The 20,566-nt window shown below is 39.3% G+C and overlaps 1 protein-coding gene and 1 long non-coding RNA gene across 5 annotated transcripts in view; one reads left to right on the top strand and one right to left on the bottom strand.

Moving 5' to 3' along the window:
- Positions 1–16,037, bottom strand: part of RANBP17 (RAN binding protein 17) — a 333,236-nt gene extending 317,199 nt beyond the window's left edge. Inside the window, exons 1-3 of one of the 4 annotated variants that reach the window (XM_058723330.1) lie at positions 15,885–16,037; positions 6,689–6,835; positions 3,086–3,176 (exon numbers count right to left, since the gene is read on the bottom strand). In XM_058723330.1, the coding sequence (XP_058579313.1) occupies positions 3,086–3,176; positions 6,689–6,835; positions 15,885–15,902 (256 nt within the window). In that variant the 5' untranslated portion in view covers positions 15,903–16,037. The remainder of the gene's footprint in view (positions 1–3,085; positions 3,177–6,688; positions 6,836–15,884) is intronic. The other 3 variants (XM_058723324.1, XM_058723321.1, XM_058723322.1) reach the window with 3 other exon arrangements.
- Positions 16,038–16,087: 50 nt separating this feature from the next.
- LOC131508085 (uncharacterized) overlaps positions 16,088–20,566 on the top strand; it is a 68,835-nt gene continuing 64,356 nt past the window's right edge. The window contains exon 1 of the long non-coding RNA XR_009259839.1: positions 16,088–16,197. This is a non-coding gene — a long non-coding RNA (uncharacterized LOC131508085). The remainder of the gene's footprint in view (positions 16,198–20,566) is intronic.

Below are 20,566 nucleotides of genomic sequence, written 5' to 3'. Positions count from 1 at the left end.
AAACATTCTAATCAACGTGCAGAAATAAGAGCAGTAAGTCAAACCAATGGAACTCATAAAGGGAACACATCATCTGTTGTTTGTGCTGTAAGTTTCTACTTTTCTCTTTTTTCCAAATTTCTTTTAATGAGTATTCCTCTTTTTAGTTAAGTATTTATTTTAAATACTTATAAAAAATATAAGTCAAATAGACAATCTGGCAATAGGCCTGTAGCTTTTAAATAAATTGAATCAGTGAATTATTCTGCATCAGGGTTCACTGGTGGATTCTACCAAACATTTAAGAAAGAAATTGTATCAATTATCTTCAATCTCTTCCAGAAGACAGAAGCAAGAGAATTCCTCCTAACTCATTCTATGAGGCCAGCACTACCCTAATAACAAAACCAGACAACGATGTTATAAATTAGAGACCAATATCTCTCATCAACATAAAGACAAATCCTCAACAAAATTATTAGCAAATCGAATCTAACAATGCATAAAAAGAATTATGAACCACAACCAAGTGGGATTTCTCCCAGGTTATGCAAGTCTGGTTCAACATTTGAAAAATCAATTAACATAATCAAGAGAGTAAAGAAGAAAAATCACATGATCACATTATTAGATGTACAAAAAGCATTTAACAAAACCCAATGGCCATTTATAACAAAAACTCTCAGCATACTAGGAACTGAGGGGAACTTTCTCAACTTGAAAAAGAACATACAAAAAAAACCTGAAGCTGATAGATAAATCAAAGAAGAATAAATGGAGAGAGATTCCACGTTCATGGGTAAGAAGGCTCAATATTGTCAAACTCTGAGTTCTTCCCAAACTGATCTGTAGATTGAATGCAATCCAAATCAAAATCCCAACAAATTATTTTGTGGGTATTTATAAAACTGATTTTAAAGTTGACATAGAGAGGCAAACAACCTAGAACAGCCACCACGATACTGAGGAAGAACAAAGTTGGCGGTCTGACACTACCCAACTTCAAGATTTATTATAAAACTACAGCAATCAAGACAGTGTGGTACTGGTGAAAGAAAAGCTCGATAGAACAGAATAGAGAGCCCAGAAAGAGACACACGTGAATACAGTCAGTAAATCTTTGACAAAGGAACAAAGGCAAAAAAGAATGGAGTGAAAACAGCCTTTTCAACAAATGGTACCAAAACAACTGGACATCCACATGCAAAAACATGAATCTAGACACACACTTTACATTCTTCACAAAAATCAACTCGAATGGATCACAGCCCTAAATGTAAAGTGTAAAACTATAAAAAAAACTCTTTGAGGACAACATAGGAAAAAAACCTACATCATCTCGGGTTTGCAACGAATTTTTACACCTAACAACAAAGGCATAGTTTGTGATAAGCTGGACGCAGTTAAAATGTAAAACTTCTGCTCTGCGAGAGACAACGTGAAGAGAGTGAGAAGGCAAGCCACAGACTGGAAGAAAATCTTTGCAAGAGACTTAACTGATAAAGGATTGCTATCTAAATTTACAGAAACTCTTAAAACTCAACAATAAGAAAACAACTTGATTTCAAAATGAGCAAAAGACTTAGACACCTCATCAAAAAAATAGACAGATGGTAAATAAACATATGAAAAGATGTTCAATCATATGTCATCAGGGGACTGCAAATTAAAACACACCTACTAGAACAGCCCAAATCTCAAACACTTAAAACATCAAATGTTGGCGGGAAAGTGGAGCAACAGGAACTCTCACTCACTGCAGGTGAGAATGCAAAATGGTACAGCCACTTTGGAAGACAGTATGACGATTCTTTACAAAATTAAACATACTGTTACCATACAATCTAGCGATCACTCTCCTTAGCATTTACCCAAATGAGCTGAAAACCTATGTCCACACAAAAACCTGCTTTAAGCTTTGTTCTTAATTGCCAAAACTTGGAAGCAATCAAGATGTTCATCAGCAGGTGAATAAATAAATTGTAGTACATCCAGACAATGGCATATCATTTAGTGCTAACAAGAAATGAGCTACCAAGACATGAAAAGACATGGGAGAATGTTAAGCGCATATTACTAAGTAAAAGAAGCCAATCTGAAAAGGCTACACTGTATGATTCCAACTACGTGACATTCTGGAAAAGGCAAAACTATGAAAACAGTAAAAAGATCAGTGGTGATCAGGAGTTAGAGGGGGGGAGGAACACGGAGGATTTTGGGGGGGCAGTGAAACTATTCTGTAGAATGGGGGGGGTTATGTCATTATACATTTATGCAAACCCACAGAATGCACAACACCAGGAGTGAATCCTAACATAAACTATGGTCTTTGGGTAATGATCATGTGTCAGTGCAGTTTCATCAATAACTAATGCACCTCTGGTGCAGGATGCTAAGACTGGAAGAGGCTATACATGTGTGCGGAACAGAGGACAGGAGAACTCTACTTTTTGCTCAGTTTTGTTGTAAACCTAAAACTGTTCTAAAAAAAATAAAATTTATTTAAAATGTGTGGGTGTGTGTATACAATAAGTCAAATAGAGGTGCCTGGGAGTCTCAGTTGGTTAAGTATCCAGCTCTTGATCTTGGCTCAGGTCATGATCTCACAGTCTGTGGGGTGGAGCCTCATGTAGGGCTCTGTACTACAGCACAGTGTGGAGCCCGCTTGGCATTCTCTCTCTCTCCCGCTCTCTCTGCCCCTCCCCCTCTCACGCACACACATGCACACACACGTGTGAAAAAATGAGGACAACCATAGTGCCCACTCCATAAGATTGGTGGATAAAATGAGATAGTACAAATCTTACCAAAGAGTACACACAATAAAACGCTTGTTATGATTTATTATTAAACTAAGCAAATGCTTTTTTGATTACACATTGTTGTATAATACATCATTGTGCAGCACTAGATGGATAAAGGAGACTTGACAACTCATCTTTAAAATGACAGAATTTTAAATAACTTGCATGCCTATTAACAGTTTAACATATTGAAAAGGAAAACATTATTTTAACATGTAATTTTAAATAACGTAACATTGTGTGTCAACTATACATTAAAAGAATAAAGTACAATTTCATAGAAAGTATAATAAACCACTTACTGATATCTACCCTCTGTTCAACTGGCAAAGGACTGACTCGGCTAACAAGTTTTGAAAGACATGTTGCTGCAAGGAGCTGAGCATAGGATGTCTGTAAGGAATAATAAATTGTATTTATTATTACCACAAATGAAATCATCAAAACACTATGATAGAACTTTTCCTGAGCAATAAGGGAAATTCTTCTGGTTTTCCAAACTGGCAAGATTTACAATGAATAAAATATATATGTAAATACACATATATGTGTACAATCTCTAGTAAGAGTTCAGTAGTTGAGGAAGGTATAGGTCTCTTTTTCAAACAGCAGCAAATAATCAAGAGTAAAAAATTATTTTGATCAAGTTCAAATAAAATACTCCTACCATGTCTACACAGTACTGTACGTTCCGGCCTCTGATTAGCTCTTCAAATTCACCTGGTTCCACTCTTCACCATCCTCTAACCACAAAAGCCTTTCAGATCCTTTAAGTGTCTTTCCCACCCTGACCTCCCCACCCCATCAGATCCATGTCTTACTGTATTGTACTCTTTGGCCACCAATTATCTTAACAGAGTACTCAATCCTTCAAAATTTGGTTCAGTTATTCACTATACCTCCAGCAGTTTGTTTCTTTTTTTTCTCTTTACCAGAGGTCAGCAAACTAAGGCCCGTGGATCAAATCCCATCTGTTTTTGCAAGGTCTGTGGGCTATGCATGGTTTTTACTATTTTAAACAGTTGGGGAAGAAATAAAAATAATAATAATATTTTGTGACATGTGAAAAATATATGAAGCCCAGATTTCAGTGTCCATAAATAAAGTTTATTAGAACACAGCCACGCTCACCCATTTGTATACTACCTATAGCTGCTTTCATGCTGTAACGGGATAGTGGGATTGCTGAGACAGACTGTATGTGGCACTCATTGCCACCTACTGCTGCTCAATGCATTATAAACTGCAATAATATAGTTATAATTCCATAGTGGCTAGAGTGTCATAGGTATCCCCATGACATGTACCTTTGATTATTACGAGTGCATAACCATCATGTCAAAACAAGAAAAGACAAAAGCAGATTTCAAATGTCTAACTTCTAAGGCACAGTAGAGTTTGGATAATTTTGTTACTGAATTAGATAGCAGAGCAATGTGCTCTTCATGGCACTATAGCTGTCCTAGAAGACTATGTATTGACAGTATCAGACTAAGTATTCATGCCAGTATTCCTAACTCACAGGAAATCAAAAGTCCAAAAAAGAAGAAAATTAAAACAGCATATCTCCTCACGGTGGAATTTCCTCACAAAAAGAAAATGGGGCTGAGACCAAAGTTTTGAAGTGACTCCTTTGTTAGCCAAGCAAGAAAAGTCATTTACCAATGGAGAATTAATTAAATCACCATTATTTTATTGTAGCAGCTGAAGTTATATCTGCAGAGAAAACAAACCTCAGACTACTAGCCTTTCAATGAGAATAATGCTCAAGCAATCGAAGATGTAAGAGCAACATGGAAAGCCCATTTTAAAGAAAGCAAATGATTTGGAAGTTCTCTTTAGTTCCTGACGAGCTGACAAACCTTACTAATTCTGCTCATACTGCTACCAATACTATCCACTTATTCCAGAAGTCAATGCTAAGTTTGAAATGACTAAAGACCTCCATGAAGAGTCTGTGTGGAACTACAGGCCAGAAATATTTTCAAAGAAACTGAGAAAACACTAATTGTGTGCAGCCTGAAGTGGTATCTGCTAAGATGTGTCATGAGTGGTGGTAAAAATACATGGAGCAGAAAAGGGCTTAGTTGTACAAACTTAAAAAGCTTACAAAAATGTAAGAGTCTAAAACCTATGGTTCTTCATTGTATTATTCTTCAGTAGATACTTTGTAGTAAATTATTTGAGTCTATCCTGTGTTAATGAAACCGTGGTGTAAACAGTAGGCTTCAATTCACTTTGGTGAACTTATCTTCATTCAGTTCTGTGAATTTCTGTCAGAAATAGGAGCTGAAAGTCCTGACTTGCCCACCCACCCCGACCCACCACACACACAGTAGTTGAATAGCTTAGCACAGGTAAAGTTTTACTGCAACTTTGTTTAGCTCAGGGCTGAGACTGACATTTTCTGAAGAGAAGAACCATTTTAAACCACCACTGTTGAATGTGAAGTGGCTTTGAAAATTAGCTTTTGCAGCAAACTTGATAATGTAATTTAATGAATTCACCCTAAAGTTACAAACTTGCCTAAAAGGCAAACAGTGCTTAGTACTTATATTACAAAACTTATGCAGCAAAGTCATTTCATAATAACTAAACACTGTTTCAATCACAACTAGTATTAAGCTGCTTTATATACTTTCCACACCATCAAAGTTAAAAGTGGCAAGATCTCTATTCTTGGGTATGTTTTCTGAGCACCAACTATAGTTCCAGCAGCATTTTTCAGACCCTGATGCAAGTGCAAAGGAAATTTCCATATTTTAAAATCCATTTAACTGAGCAATTGAGGAGCTTCCACCTAACCTTCAATTGGAAGGCACGGATCTGCAACATAATGACATTCTGAAAGGCAAACATCAAGAGCAGTTTGAACAGAGTTCTATAAATGCCTTCTAAGTGATGAATGTGCTTAATTAAAACCATGTTTATGGACTGATATCAATACTTGGCAGTACTTATCTGTGTGAAAAGACATTTTCAAAGACAGAATATAAAAAATTTCATTACAGATCTGTAGTAACACATGAACATCAGCAATCAACTTGATGACAGAAATACTAACTTTGAACCCCAATTAGGTCAATTGTATTATCCCCAAAAGAATAATTTAATTCTTCTGAGTAGATGTGTATTACAAAAAACTGCACTCAATTATTATACTGTCAGTTTCAACAATAAAATTTTGTGGAAATCTGTTTTCTCTCTTCTTATACATGTACTCACAAAATATACCTTGATTTAGCCTCTTGGCCTGCAAAACCCACAGTATTTACAATCTGGCCCTTTACAGAAAAAGTTTGCTGACCTCTGTTCTAGTTCATACAGTCTCCTACTGTAGCACTACCATATCGTTCTTTAGCTTTTTATTTACACATTTATGTCTCTCCGACTAAACTAGAAGTTACTTTGGTGCGTGTGCATAAAACAAGTAGGTAGTACTAGGCCTCGTTTTACATTTAAGTATTTGCTCCATGCCTGCCAAGTGAATGGCTAAGAATCTCTAGAAGCAGGCAAGAGTTAGCATTCCTATGAATCATTCCTTCATGTTTCACAGTTAATTACAATCTGCCTCTCTCACCTGGAATTTTTTTTTTTTTAAAAGCTCCTAATCAACTTTGTAAAAATGCAACCTTTGCCCACTACTGTTATGAGACATCAAAAAGGGCCAAGAAGAATCAAGAAATTATTTCAATTCATGCCTATTTCCACCTCTTGGCCTCTTCCCTAAGTTTGCTTTCCAGGCTTTCCAATTCTTTCTATGATTAATCTCTTTGACAGTGAAATAAACTACACTAAAAGGACATGCAGCACTATCAATTATCATTGCTAAACTACACAAGCTCATTAACACTGACATATATCTCCTGGTATTTCATGGTTAATCGCTGTTATCAAATACTTACTGTTCCTTGTTCTAATAAAAGTTGACACTTGCTGAGACATTCTGGGCTGTCAATAAGTTCCAGGAGTGCTTTCTCAGCCTCTATTCTTTGCGTAAGATCAGTCCCTATGTAGAGGTGAGTACATAACACTTCCAATTCAGCCAAACTCTTGAGAAGAAAAAAGAAATTAACATTTTACTTGAGTGAAAAACAAAAATAAGGTAAATGTATTAATCACAGGACCTGAGGGATGCGAATACCATGCCTGTATTCATCAATTCAATAAATGTTTATGGGGCTACGGCTACCAACTAGGGGTCACAATGGTGAACAAAAAAATCTCCTAACTCCAAATTATTTATTTATAAATTGATAGTGCTATGGTGGAAAAGTAACAGTATAGAAAGAAAAGGACTTGCCTAATTGAAGGAGTATGAAAGTAGTAACAACTTTCAAATGTTACTGCCTAAAGTAGTAACATTTATCCGAAAAGGGTGAGCCAAACAAAAAAAGACTAGACAGCAGTCCAGGCCAAGAAATAGCCTGGACTATTTACCAGGGCCCAGAACAGAGCGTAATCATTTCAAGGCATTAAAAGGTCAATGTCACTGGTAGACAGCAAGGAGGAGATGCCAAAGGAAGCTAAAGACATAGGCAGGCGGGGATTATCAGGTGCAAGTGGCAGATGCCATGCCAATTACATTATTTCTCAAACTGCAAGAACTTCAATGGATCCATCCATAAAAAAGCAAAGATAATTATAAATATACACTGATCTGGGGCTTCCGAACTAATGACTCATAGTGCTGCAGGCAAACTGTCATGATTTTCAGGAACTATGACCTAACCCCATGTTTTTTCTAGCAGTGTAATAACTAGTTATCATGTTGTAGCCTACTACTTTATAGGCGCAAAGAATAATTCATTCTGTTTAGAAATATAATTTCATCTGAAGATATAAAACACATGGATAAAATCTAGAGGAAAATGAGATCAGCATTCCTTCCAGCTTAAAACAATTTTTGTTAAAGGCACTTGACAAAAACTACTTCACTTTTTTTTTAATTTTTTTAACGTTTATTTATTTTTGAGAGAGAGAGAGAGGGGGAGAGTGTGTGCGTGTGCGAGTGGGGGAGGGGCAGAGAGAGAGGGAGACACAGAATCTGAAATAGGCTCCAGGCTCTGAGCTGTCAGCACAGAGCCTGACACGGGGTTTGAACCTGGGAACGGCAAGATCATGACTTAGGCCGAAGTCAGACGCTTAACTGACTCAGCCACCCAGGTGCCCCAAAACTACTTCACTTTGAACTTGAAATAGAATTAATTCTTTGGAGGACAAAAAAAAAAAAGGCACAGATTTCAGTATCAGTAGTTATATGAAGGATAGGATATTCCTAAAGAAATGCCACTTTTTATCCTTTCTGGCCTGAATTTTTATGTGGCGGCCTTACAGCTACACTAGTCCAAACATTCTCTCAAATACATATATCTTTGGCTAACAGGAATACAGGCAAAACACTGAAATGAGACTTCCTCTAGCCCTTTTATTCTTTTTCCTTCTCTCTCCTTCTTAGCTCATTTATGGCATTTTCCACTTCCTACCCAGGTCAGAGCCCAACAACCCAGACTTGAGAATTTTCTGCTAGATTGAAAGTAAAAAAGAAAGGTTTCAAATGAATAAATGAAGATAAAGGACCTCCGATGCGCCTCATTTTCCACATTTCCCCCAACTAGGCTGGCCCAGCAAGCCCTCAGAGTACTGCCCCATAATGCTCATAATATTAAAATGTATAGAAAATTTATGGTTCATGAATACATACAAATATCCATATTTTCTCCAAGGGTAAGAAATACAAAAACAGAAAGAGCTACCTTTTTCTCTCTCTTGGCTCATGATCAACCTTAGAAGTCTTTTCCTTCATCTAATAAATTTGAAAGGCTGAATTTTAGAGCTGGTAATAGCCAGAAAATTTAATGATAAACTGATCCTGCTGTCATGCATTCATCTAGGTCTAAGAGTCTTTGAAGAAGCAGACTTTGGATTCAAAAACAACTGGGCCAGAAATAGTGACCTAACTGTTTAAAAACAAAAGGCAGCAAAATAAGTGAGACTCAAACCGATCTTACGGATTTGTTTGGAAGATGAAATGAGTAAGGGTCACATAACTTCTGGCACATAGTACTCCTTATGAAGGCTAGCTGTTTATTAATATGACTGAATAATAATATTGTACTGGCTGGAACTGTATCCTTCTAAAAGATAGGTCTAGGGGCACCTGGGTGGCTCAGTCGGTTAAGCTTCTGACTTCGGCTCAGGTCATGATCTCAAGTTTTGTGAGTTCAAGCCTCCACATCAGGCTCTGTGCTGACAGCTCAGAGCCTGGAGTCTGCTTCGGATCCTGTGTCTCCTCCTGTCTCTGCCCCTCCCATGCTCATGCTCTGTTTCTCTCTGCCTCTCAATGATAAATAAATGTTAAAAAAAAAAAAAAAAAAAAAAAAGGTCTAATTCCTAACCCCTAGTACCTTTGAATGTACCCTTATTTGGAAATAAAGGTCACTGCAAATCATTAAAGGTCACTGCAAATCCACCATCCTGGATTTAGGGAGGGCCCTAAGTCTAATGACTCATAAAAGAAAAGAGAGGTACATGTGAGATGCAAAGACACAGAGAGACACCAGGGAGAAGGTCATGTGAAGAAGGAGGCAGAGGCTGGAATGATGAATCTACATGCCAAAGAACGCCAAGGATTGCCAGCAGCCATCACAGAGTAGGAAAAAGGCACAGGGCAGTTTCTCCCTCAAGGCCTCCAGAAGGACCCAATACTACTGGCACATCAGTTTCAGACTTCTGACCTTCATAAGTTTAAGACAATAAATTTCTGTTGTTTTAACCCGCCCAGTTTGCGGTCATTTGTCACCACAGTACTAGGAAACTAATACAAATACAATATTGATCAAATCAATGGGACCTAAGTAAATATATCTGGAAAGATTCCAGAAAGTTCTGGAAATTATTTTGTCTGTTTTGCTATACTGATTTAGAGAACTTCAACACAAAGTAAGTCTGGAGCATATTTAAATAGTATTCATTTAAATCAACAATACTACAAATTACCCCTTTCTTTCCAAAGGTATTTCAAAGTATTAACTGAAAGGCTGTGCAAGATAAAATGGGAGAGGCTTGAACTTTCTCTTACAAAAGGCTAAAACAAAGGGGCAAAAAAATTGAGTCATTCTTTCACTGTAATGATAATAATGAAACACATGGCAGGCATATCAAATCTTTTTAGAGAAAAGGATACATACCTAAAGATCCCTACCCTGGTGGAAAGGCATTATCTAAACATTTAAAACACTCACAATGTGGTGAATGCTGACTGACCAAATAATCTTCTGATTAGCATTTGACTTTCCAGAGAATCTATAAAGAGAGACTTTTCCACAATGAATTAATAAATTTGCATCTTAGTTTTAAACACTGGGGCGCCTGAGTGGCTCAGTCAGTTAAGTATCCAACTCTTGGTTTCAGCTCAGGTCATGATCTCACGGTTTCGTGGGTCCAAGCCCTGCATTAAGCTCTGTGCTGACGGCGCAGAGCCTGCTTGGGATTCTCTCTCTCCCTCTCTCTCTGTCCCTCCCCTGCTCATGCTATCTCTCTCTCTCTCTCTCTCTCTCTCTCTCAAAAATAAATAAGCTTTAAAAATTTTTTTAAAAAGTGATGTCTACACATACAGTTAACATTAGAATGCCTCAGATAAATGGATCCTTTCTTGATTTGCTGACAAATCAGGTTTGAGTTATCAAAGCTCCTACAAGGCTTAATAGCAATATTAGAAGCCCATAAAAATAACTAATAGGCAGATCAAGTAGAATTGGACATCACTTAACTCCCAAACAATAACTATCAAATACAAACAGACAGCATCCAACTTCCATAGCCTAAGAAACAATAACATAATTCTGCCTATAATCTAAATAAGAATCTTCTACATTATTATGACCTCATCCCTGGCCTTTGTGCTTGACATATAATTAACCCCTAAGTGATGTGACTTCTTCTATTCCCGCACATGTATCTATCAATGGGTAGATAGTGAGAAAAACAAAAACAAAACCAGACAAAAAGAGTATATACTGGAAGGCATTATAGGAACAAAAAGCAGATGACAGGTTTCTGGCCAGGGAGGGAGGGAGAGCAGAACAGGATGGGGGAACAGTAAGAGGGATTACAAAGGAATAAAAAGAAACTTTTGGGGGTGATTGACATGTTCATTATCTTGATTTCAGTGATGATTTCACAAGTGTATACAGAAGTCAAAACTCCTGCACAACTTAAATATGTGTGGTTTATTATTTTCCAATTATGTCGTACTATAAGCTGGGGGGCGGGGGGGAGGGAAAAAGAATGAACCAGAAAAATTCTACCCCAATTGAATTTAAAACTCAATTACTTCTCTGTATCTTTCCTGCTATCTGGAATTAAGCTTCTTGATTACCATTAACAGAAAATACGTTCCTTTCCCACAAATCTTTGTTTCTTCTTCCCTTTACTACCTTTTCCTGAGCATACCTGAAAGCTTATTCCACGGTCTCTAGAAACTCTTCCTTCTACAATATATTGGATAGTATCTGTTTTTAGAGCTTTATAGTTTACAAAAGTATTCCCATTCTTTTATTTTTCAACCCATCCTGACAAATGGGCTCCTACAAAGTACATATTTTTAGCCCACCCATTTTAAGACAAAAAAAACCAAGGCCGAGAGATCAAATACATATAAGTTGCTCAAGATCAAGTATGGCGTAAATGGTCAATTTTAAGCCAAATAAATACGAGTCTATATGCCTCAAGAACATGTTTTCTCCTTACCATCCTGGCACCTTGCCACCCTTTACTTTGGCCTGCAAGGAGAGAAGCAGACGATGTCCTACTCCCTACTTTCAACTCTGTCTGCTCATCATTTTTGTATCTACCAATATCTCCCTCTTGGAAAATTCAGAAAGATGCTGAAAATAACCCCAAAATGTCAGAAACTGAATTGAACATACTTCCCACAGACTTCCACTTCAAGTGTCTGTTTTCAGTGGTTTCAAAGGTCTAGACTAGGATCTAGATTCATAACCTTGACGTTAACTTTGTCGCTTCTTCCTCCTTAGTCCCTCCTGTATAGTTAAAGAGTTTGGCCTTACCCAAAGAAAAGTCTGGGCTTTACCCTCAGATTCTAGGAGGTAACTTATATTATATCTGATAGGCCTATTTTTGTTCAGGTGCAAGGGGCTGGAGGGTGCACAGTCCACAGTCTTATGTTGGGGGCTGGCCACATCAGAAAGACCAACTGTGTGTTTAAGGGTGGGGGCTTTGGATCACATGGTATTAGCCTAAAGACTGAGGTCAATCACATGGGCAATGAAAAGTCCATCGTGACCATGTAATGAAGCCCCAATAAAAAGTTCCCTGGTTTGCAATACTCAAAGCATACTGTCACACATACAGGCTGGGAGCGTAATATGTCCCAGTTAAAAGTAAAAGTTTTACTTTTAGGGACAGTAAAAGTTTTGTTTTGCAACCCTCCCAGACTCTGTCCCTTGCATCCCTTCTTTTAATCAATTTCAATCTGTGTACTTTCCCAGTAATAAACTGCATGCATATGACAGACTTCAGTGAATTCTTTGAGTCGTTTTGATAAACTATCAAATCTGAGGGTAGTTCTAGGAAACTCTCAATATGCAGTCGGTGTCAGAAAGAAGTGAGGGCAGTCTTGCAAACTATATCCTTTAAGCTTGCAGTGTAGCTTATTTCCAGGATATAGTAGTTTGTTATAAAATCTTAACAATTCTTTTTAACTACAGACTCAGACTCACCTCTACAGGATATTCATAGACAACAGAGCAATAGAACAGTATTTTCTAACTGTGGCCTTCAGTGCCCTGGATGTCTTCAGCAGCTTCTTTGGGAATGACAGTGGCAGCTTTGGAATCTGCCACCTACTTACCGACCCTAAGCAAATTATTTAATCCTTCAACACCTCGCATTTGAAACCACAGGTAGTAAGATCCACCTTCCAAAATAATTGTGAAGAGTAAGACCAAACACAAAAAGCTTAACCCAATGCCTGGCACACAACAGATTCACAATAAATTGTAAATAATCCCTTCAGTTACTGATAAATTATACAACACTATCTTGGACTTGCATCTACAGTTTCTCCCATTCAAGTCCATATTGCCAGGATGATCTTTCCCAAACCTCTTTCCCATCATGTTACCAGGACATTTACAATAGTTCACAATCTCATTTAGATTAAATCAGGCAGCCTGGCTGCATATTAAGAAGCATGGCCATAGTCCCTGCTTCTGGAACAATTCTGAAAGCAAAAAGATTGACAAACTGGGTACCCTAAATTTTTCCTCCTGTCACTTCTTGATTCTCATCTCAATCCCTCTGTTCTATTTTTTTTTTATGTTTATTTATTTATTTATTTATTTGAGAGAGAGAAGGCAAACAGGGGAGGGGCAGAGAGAGAATCCCAAGCAAGCTTCATGTTGTTAGCGTGGAGACCGACGCAGGGCTTGATCCCACGAACTGTGAGATTACGACCTAAGCCAAAATCAAGAGTCGGACACTTAACTGACTGAGCCGCCCAGGCACTCCTCAATCCCTCTGTTCTATCTTCCTCACTCTGCTCCCAGCTCTATCTTTCCTTATTCTGCCTTCCTCCTCCCAATCTGGACTGTCTCTTCTCAGATGGTAACCCAGATCCATTGCTTCCTTTGGGACAGAGTACCCTAACTCACTTACAGCTTCCTAACCAGGATGCATGTACCTTGAATGGTATGCCTGGGCTATTGATCCCCTTGCCCTCCAGGCTGCCAGGCTTTTGGCTATGAGCAATTTATGTCAATGAACCAGACCATTACCATTTTTTATGTAAGCCGTGATGTGAAAAAGATTGTGGAGAAGCGCCCTAACCTCACCTTACACAAGTCCACATCTTTACTCATCGCCCTAATGGCATAATTTTGGACCAGCTACCCTGGTGAGTAGGTGACAGTAAGATATTGACATGAAAGAATATAGAATTATGAGTTATTATGTCTATTCTAACTCTATAGCCTTGGGCAAGTCACAACGGTTCTAAGATTCAGTGTGTTCAAGAATAAAACATATGTATGTATATGTATACATGTAAGTATATATATATATATATACACACCTCTCAAATTAGTTGTGGGGCTCAAAATCTACAATAAGCATGTGAAAATTTAAAATGCTAGGTACCAGTTATCATTATTAATAAATGCTCCTGGAGTTAACTGGAGAACAATATGGTCTCATATGCTGGCAATGCTTCAAACTGAGAAGTTTCAGAGTTTTTTTCTGGCTCCCAAAACTGTGATCTTTAATTGTCCATCTATACTTTCAAGCTGCTGTGAAATACATTCCTGGAAAACCAATATAGGTAGTTTTGGCATTAGCAGCTAATTTTTCCAACACTCTACCTGAATCTGAAGAAGTCTTCCGGGACTGAGTGATTTACTCAGATTATGCATCATCTTCTACGTCTGAAAACTTCCAAACTTCCACCACAGTCTTTAATTTACCCTCAAGATTTACACCTGAACTATGGACACCTGATTACCTTTTTATAACCCCTAAGTCCTCCCTGCAAGATTTTTCCCATGAAAATTTCCCAGAGGGCATGTTTACCAAAATGGAAATAAATAACATTATGTTGACCTGGATGCCCTTAGAAGCCGCAAGGAGTCAAAAGGTAATGTGTGGGGCTCACTACTTCCTGGTCTATAAATCCTAGAGCTGTCAATTACCTGACAGGACAGTGGCTGGTTGGAAAGAAAAGATCCTCTGGAAGAAATCAATAAATAAGAAATGAGCCAGTATGACCACAGGCGGTCCAATGAAGTCTACAAAAGGAACGTGTCACATACAGACACTGTCACCACATTATGAAGCTGACTACCCCTCCAAGGACATTGCTGCCATCCACAGCCTCCCCTTCTCGCTTTCCTTTTATATGAACTTTATGCTCCAGCCAGACCAAACTTCTTGCAGAGTGCCATGTTCTTCCACAATTCTTTGCCATCATTCACATGGTCATTTTGCCTCTATACTCTGCCCTTCCTCTTCACCGGGCTAGCTCCTACAATTATTTCAAGACCCACTCGATTGCAAGTTCCCTGAGAGTAGAAATCACAGTTTTGCTAGAGCTGTCTTCAGTGCCTAGCAAAGTAGCAACTCAATAAATAAGTGGAAGAATGGAAGCTCAAAGAAACTCAAAGCATCCCCTCTGAGAACAGTTCTGCCTCACTACTTCTCTACACACACACACACCGGGTTGACGACACATCTTCAATGTTCCCATGGTATCCTGTGGTTAGTCCTACCATATCATTTTCACATGTACAGTAATTATCTGTAAATTCTATGAGGGCAGGGATGGTAAGATGCTGTAATCCTTTATCCCAGAACTGTGCACAATGCTTGGAGACACGGTTGGGAAGCTCTATGTTTGTTGAATGAATAACTGGATGCATATGCCAGTGCAGCCCGAGAATACGGGAGCCTTCCTACTCAAGCACGCGTCCCGTCCTTATCATCTCCACGCTCCCCGGGCACGCAGCCCCCGTTTCCTCCTCCAATAAGGCTCCCGCGAAGCACTCCTTCGCAACTCCCTACAGATACAGCTCCTGCCCGCTCTAGCCAATTAAAATCCAACCGCTGCCGCCGCTCCTGCGGCGAACCCCAGCCCCTTCGCGAGCTGCGTCCCAACCGTGTGAAGTCAGGCGACTGAGCGGCGGCCAGCGACGCGGTGGGAAGGCTGGCCCGGCCCGGCCGGGCTCCCCACCTGCCTGGGCGCCGCCAGAGCCGCCCTTCGCGCCGCGCCCCGAGCAACGAGTTCGGGCTCCCGCGCCGCAGGTCCTCAGCATCCGAACCTCCCCCGAAGGGCGAGCTCCAAACCTGGCCCTGCCCCTCCACCCGCCACCCCAGAGCTCGAGCCGTCCCCTCCTCGGGCCCGGGCCCGGGGTGTGCAGCCCAGGCCAGTGCCCGAGTCTCCCACCAGGGCGGGGGCTGGGACTACGAAGCCCCGTCAGCGGCCCCGCGGCCTCCGCCACGGTTCTCGGCCCTCAGTCTCCAGACCGCAGCGCCCCGCCGGGTTCCCGAGGCGGCGGAGCGGGGACCCGCGGTGCAGAGCGCACTGACCTGGAAGTGCAGCGCCATCTTCCCGGGAGGCGGCGCCGGCCGGCCGCCCCGAGCGCCCGAGGGGAGGGAGTAGAGGCGGGCGCCGCGGAAACCCCAGCCGCCCGCGGGGTCCCTGCGCCGCTGGTTTGCTCGCACGTTCGTCGCCTCCGCCTCGCGGCCCCTGCGTTTGAAGCGCTGGACGGGGCGGGGCCTGGCGGGGCGGGGCGACGGAGACAGCGCGGGGGGCGGTCCGGAGGGGGCAGGGCCTGCCTGGGGAAGCTGGGAATCTCAACTGCCCCCCACACGGAAGTTTCAACCGCTGCTGCCACCTCAGGTGGGTCATGACCTCTGACATCTTTCCTTTGACACAACCATGGCAACCTAACTGTCAGCCAACCCGGCCCTCTTACATCTCCCACAAACTTTATGGATCCTTAAGCCCTACAGCACAGTTATTGCCCCTGGCTTCAGATGCTCCCATCTCCACAACTGTTCTTGTCCCCTAACATCCACTTGCCATGACACAATCAGCCATAACTTTGACTCCTTCATGTCAACTGCAGTCCTTGACCCCTGACTTCCAAAGCCCAACTTCCATTTACTTTTTAACTTTACTTGGCTTAAAATTAAACGCGTCTACATGGTGTTAAGTCAAAAAATTCTAGCTCACCTCTTACTATTTCTTGTCTATATTTCATTGAATATGGACTTGTATTTTACACCAAATGATTACATTAGAGTGAGAATTTATTTGAACAAAACTAGATCATAGTCCCTCCTTTCTGGTGCTCTTCATTTCTTCTTGAAGATTGACATTGGGGGCATTGTACTTTAGTGTGAAAAATTAATACTTCTTATAGTTCAGGTTTACTAGTGACAAGTTCATCTTTTCTTAACATGAATCTGTCTTTATTTCACCTATATTTTTTATAGGATAGTTTTGCTGGGTATAGAATTCCATTTTGTCTTTAAAAAAATGTTCTCAGCATTAAAAAAAATGTCTTTCCCTTGATTTCTGGTTGCTGTTGTTTCTGTTGAGAAGTTAGCCATTAGTCTGATTGTTGTTCCTTTGTAGGTAATGCATGTCCTTCTTCCACCCCTGGCTGCTTTAACTTTTTTCTTTCTGTTTGGTCTTCAGCAGTTTGAGTATAATGTTAACTGTATGTGTTTATATTATCCTGCTTGGGATTCATAAGATTTCTTAAATATGAATTCTGATATTTTTTATCAGTGTTTGAAAATTCTCGGTTTTTCCTTAAATATTGCTTCTGTTCCTTTCTCTTCTCCTTCTGGAACTCCAGTGACAGGTATATTAGACTTTTTTGAGTATTCTATATCTCTTATACTCTTTTCTGTATTTTTTGTATTTTTTTCTCATTGTGCTTTTTAAAAAAATGTTTATTTTGATAGAGAGAATCCCAGGCAGTCTCCATACTGTCAGCACAGTGTCTGACAGTCTGACATGGGTCTCAATCTCACAAACTGTGAGATCATGACCTGAGCAGAAATCAAGAGTCAGATGCTTAACCAACTGAGCCATAGAGGCGCCCCTCATTGTGCTTTAATCTGCATATGTTTTTATTGACCTGTCACCTATTTAGGAGAAACTGTGTTCTGCTGCTACACACCCCTCTACTGAATTCTTAATTTGAGTTATAATATTTTCAATTCCAAAATTTTCATTTGAATTCCCCCCTTCCATTCTTTAAACAGATTCTAAGGCTCTGGTGAAATTCTTTATCTTTCCTGTGTTTTCTTGAACATTATAATCATATTATTTAAAGCCCCTATCAGATAACTCCAATATCTGAATCACCTATGGGTCCTCCTGGCTTTTGGTATTTGGTCCTATTTTTAAAGCGTGCCTTACAATTTCTTATTGAATGTCAGACAATGTGGAAGAAAAATTGTAGAGGCTGTGGATGATAGCAGCTTTCTCTAAAGAGGATTAAGTTTTCTTATTGTACATAGAATACAAGTGGATCACTTTAATCCTATTGAGACTTGGTTTTAGGATTTTATTTATTTATTTTTAATAAAATTGTTTATTTATTTTGAGAGAGAGAGCATGTGAGCTTGAGTGAGGGAGGGGTAGAGAGAGAGAGGTAGAGAGAGAATCCCAAGCAGGCTCTGCCTTGCCAGCACAGAGCAAGATATGGGGCTCAAACTCATGAACCTTGAGATCATGACCTGAGCTGAAATCAAGAATCAGATGCTTAACCCACTGAGCCACCCAGGCGCCCCTGTTTTAGGCTTTTAAATTCAACTTTATTTCAGTCTTGCCCTTATTCCTAGGTCATGGTTCTTACTAGATCTTACTGTATCTTAGAGGCCTGAATGTTTGCCAAGACCCCTTCACCTCCTGGGGCTCGAACTCTAATCCCCATTTCCCCAACACTGTAAAGCTGCTAAAACCTCTGTTCAACTCGTTAGGTGCTTCTGTTCTGCTGAGTTTCTTAAAGTCTTTCGTGTGCATGTGCCTCTTAAGAATTTACTGATGATTTAAGGGTAATTTGTACACAGATTTTGGGGCTCACATCTCTGTAATTTTCTCCTCTCTAGAATTGTGCTCTTCAAATCCCAGCTGCTTTTGTTCCTAAACTCTCATCTCTGCTTCTAGCCTACTGAGACTGCTACTGTCTGTTTAGCTCTTTTACTCCTGCACCAATTCAAACTGCCCTGGGGGTGGGAACTGACCTGAATGTGGATTTTGCCCATTAGCACTTTCAGGCTTTCAAGGGTTTAAGTTTATTGGTTGTTCTCTAGTGCCTTCAAGCAGTAGTTTCGTGTGTGTATGTGGGTGTATAGTTGTTAATACACATTAAATTATTGTCAAATTTATATGTAGTTGTTATATATGTAATATATTAACATAGTTGTTAAATGTATGTGTATGTGTGTATATACATATACATATATATATATATATATATATATATATATATATATATATACATTTGTCCTGTTTTTATAATTGATCTAAGTGGGAGGTCTAATTCAATATAAGCTACTCCATTATGACCAGACTTTTTGCATCTTCCATTTTTCACCCTAGATTTTCATAGTTCATTCACAGTGCATGAGTCCTCATCCCATAGACCAACTCCTAAACTTGAAAATGTTTGATACCCTCATCCTGCCATTTTTGACTCTTATATCCCAAAGTTTTTGATTCCTATAACTTCTATTTCCATGCTTTAAGACTTTTGATATGCAAGTCTCATTTGTGACTCCCACATCGCTAGCACCAGTGTTGATTTCTGACCTGCCTATTGCATCTGCCATACAATACTCCATTATTTTAACTGCCTATTGCCTTTGTCTAACTTCTGGATCCCAACCACATTTTTAAGTTTTGTTTTAAAGTAGTATTTCTGTTACCTCAATTTTAAATTTAGGGGAGGAACAATTACTTGAGATTTGATCATTTGGCTTTTTATCCCCCCCATAACAGAATATCCTTGGCACAAATATAAAATTGTGATAAGAACAGCAGCTGACTATTCTGTGGATTTACTAGGTAACTCTGAAAATGAAAAGCCAATTATTTTCTCCCTTTAAATTTGAGTGACCACTTAAGACTTCTGTTTATAATGAACTCTCCCTTCTGTGTTTTTCTGTCAACAAAATTTGCATATAACTTCATATATTTTAATCCATTAATAAAATTTAAGATAGAATTGTGTCACGACAGCTACCAAAACTAGCACAAAAGATGCTCCTCTAGGATGTCATATAATTCATTTCTATCACAAAACTCAAAAGAGGAACACTTAGAGCTCTTAGAAATTAAAAAAGTATCTTCCTCTGTGGCAACTAGCTTCTAAAAACAAAAACAAAAACAGATGGATCTTTGATCTTTGTATCTTTTCAGGAAATTCAATTAACATTTGTAATTCTGGCATCTTAGAAAATTCACCTAACATCTCTGAGTTTTGATTTATTATTTCTAAGATGAAGATAACAGTAAGTCCGTAATTCAAAGATTTTGTAAGAAGTAACATTGAGATGGGGTGCCTGGGTGGCTCAGTCGGTTAAGCACCTGACTTCTGCTCAGGTCACGATTTCACAGTTTGTGAGTTTGAGCCCTACATCGGGCTCTGTGCTGACATCTCAGAGCCTGGAGCCTGTTTCGTTTTCTGTGTCTCCCCTTTCTCTCTGCCCCTCCCTGGCTCTCACTGTGTTCTCTCAAAAATAAATAAACATTAAAAAAAAAAAAAGAAAGAAGTAACGTTGAGATGAAACAGTAGAGCACAGTGGTTAGGAAAACAGACACTGGAGCCAAACAACCTAGGTTTGGAAGCCAGCTGTTTCACTTACTAGCTGGTAAACTTGGTGAAGTCACTTAACCTCTCTACACCTATGTTTCCTCATCTGTAAAATGGAGACTAACCATATCTATTTCATAGGTTGCTGTGATGATTAAATGAATTAACATATATGAAGTACTTAGTGCTTGGCAGATAACAAGTGCTATAAAAATACTAAGTATTATTATCAAATAAATCCATATCACTCTCTGAATGTCATATTTAAAATGATATTCTTAATGAAATGGATTATAATTTTAATCAAACAGAATAAGTTATTCCAAAATAGTTTATTAATTTACAATTAAGCTAGATACGTTCTCATTATCTCCCCTACTCTACCAAGCTTTTCTATCCTGGAGGATATTGAAAGGCTGTGACATTACCTCCATT

The sequence above is a fragment of the Neofelis nebulosa genome, chromosome 1, assembly GCF_028018385.1.
Source record: "Neofelis nebulosa isolate mNeoNeb1 chromosome 1, mNeoNeb1.pri, whole genome shotgun sequence".
NCBI lineage: Eukaryota > Metazoa > Chordata > Mammalia > Carnivora > Felidae > Neofelis > Neofelis nebulosa.
Note: the sequence above shows the minus strand (reverse complement) of the source record. Positions and strands in the feature narration are given on the sequence as shown.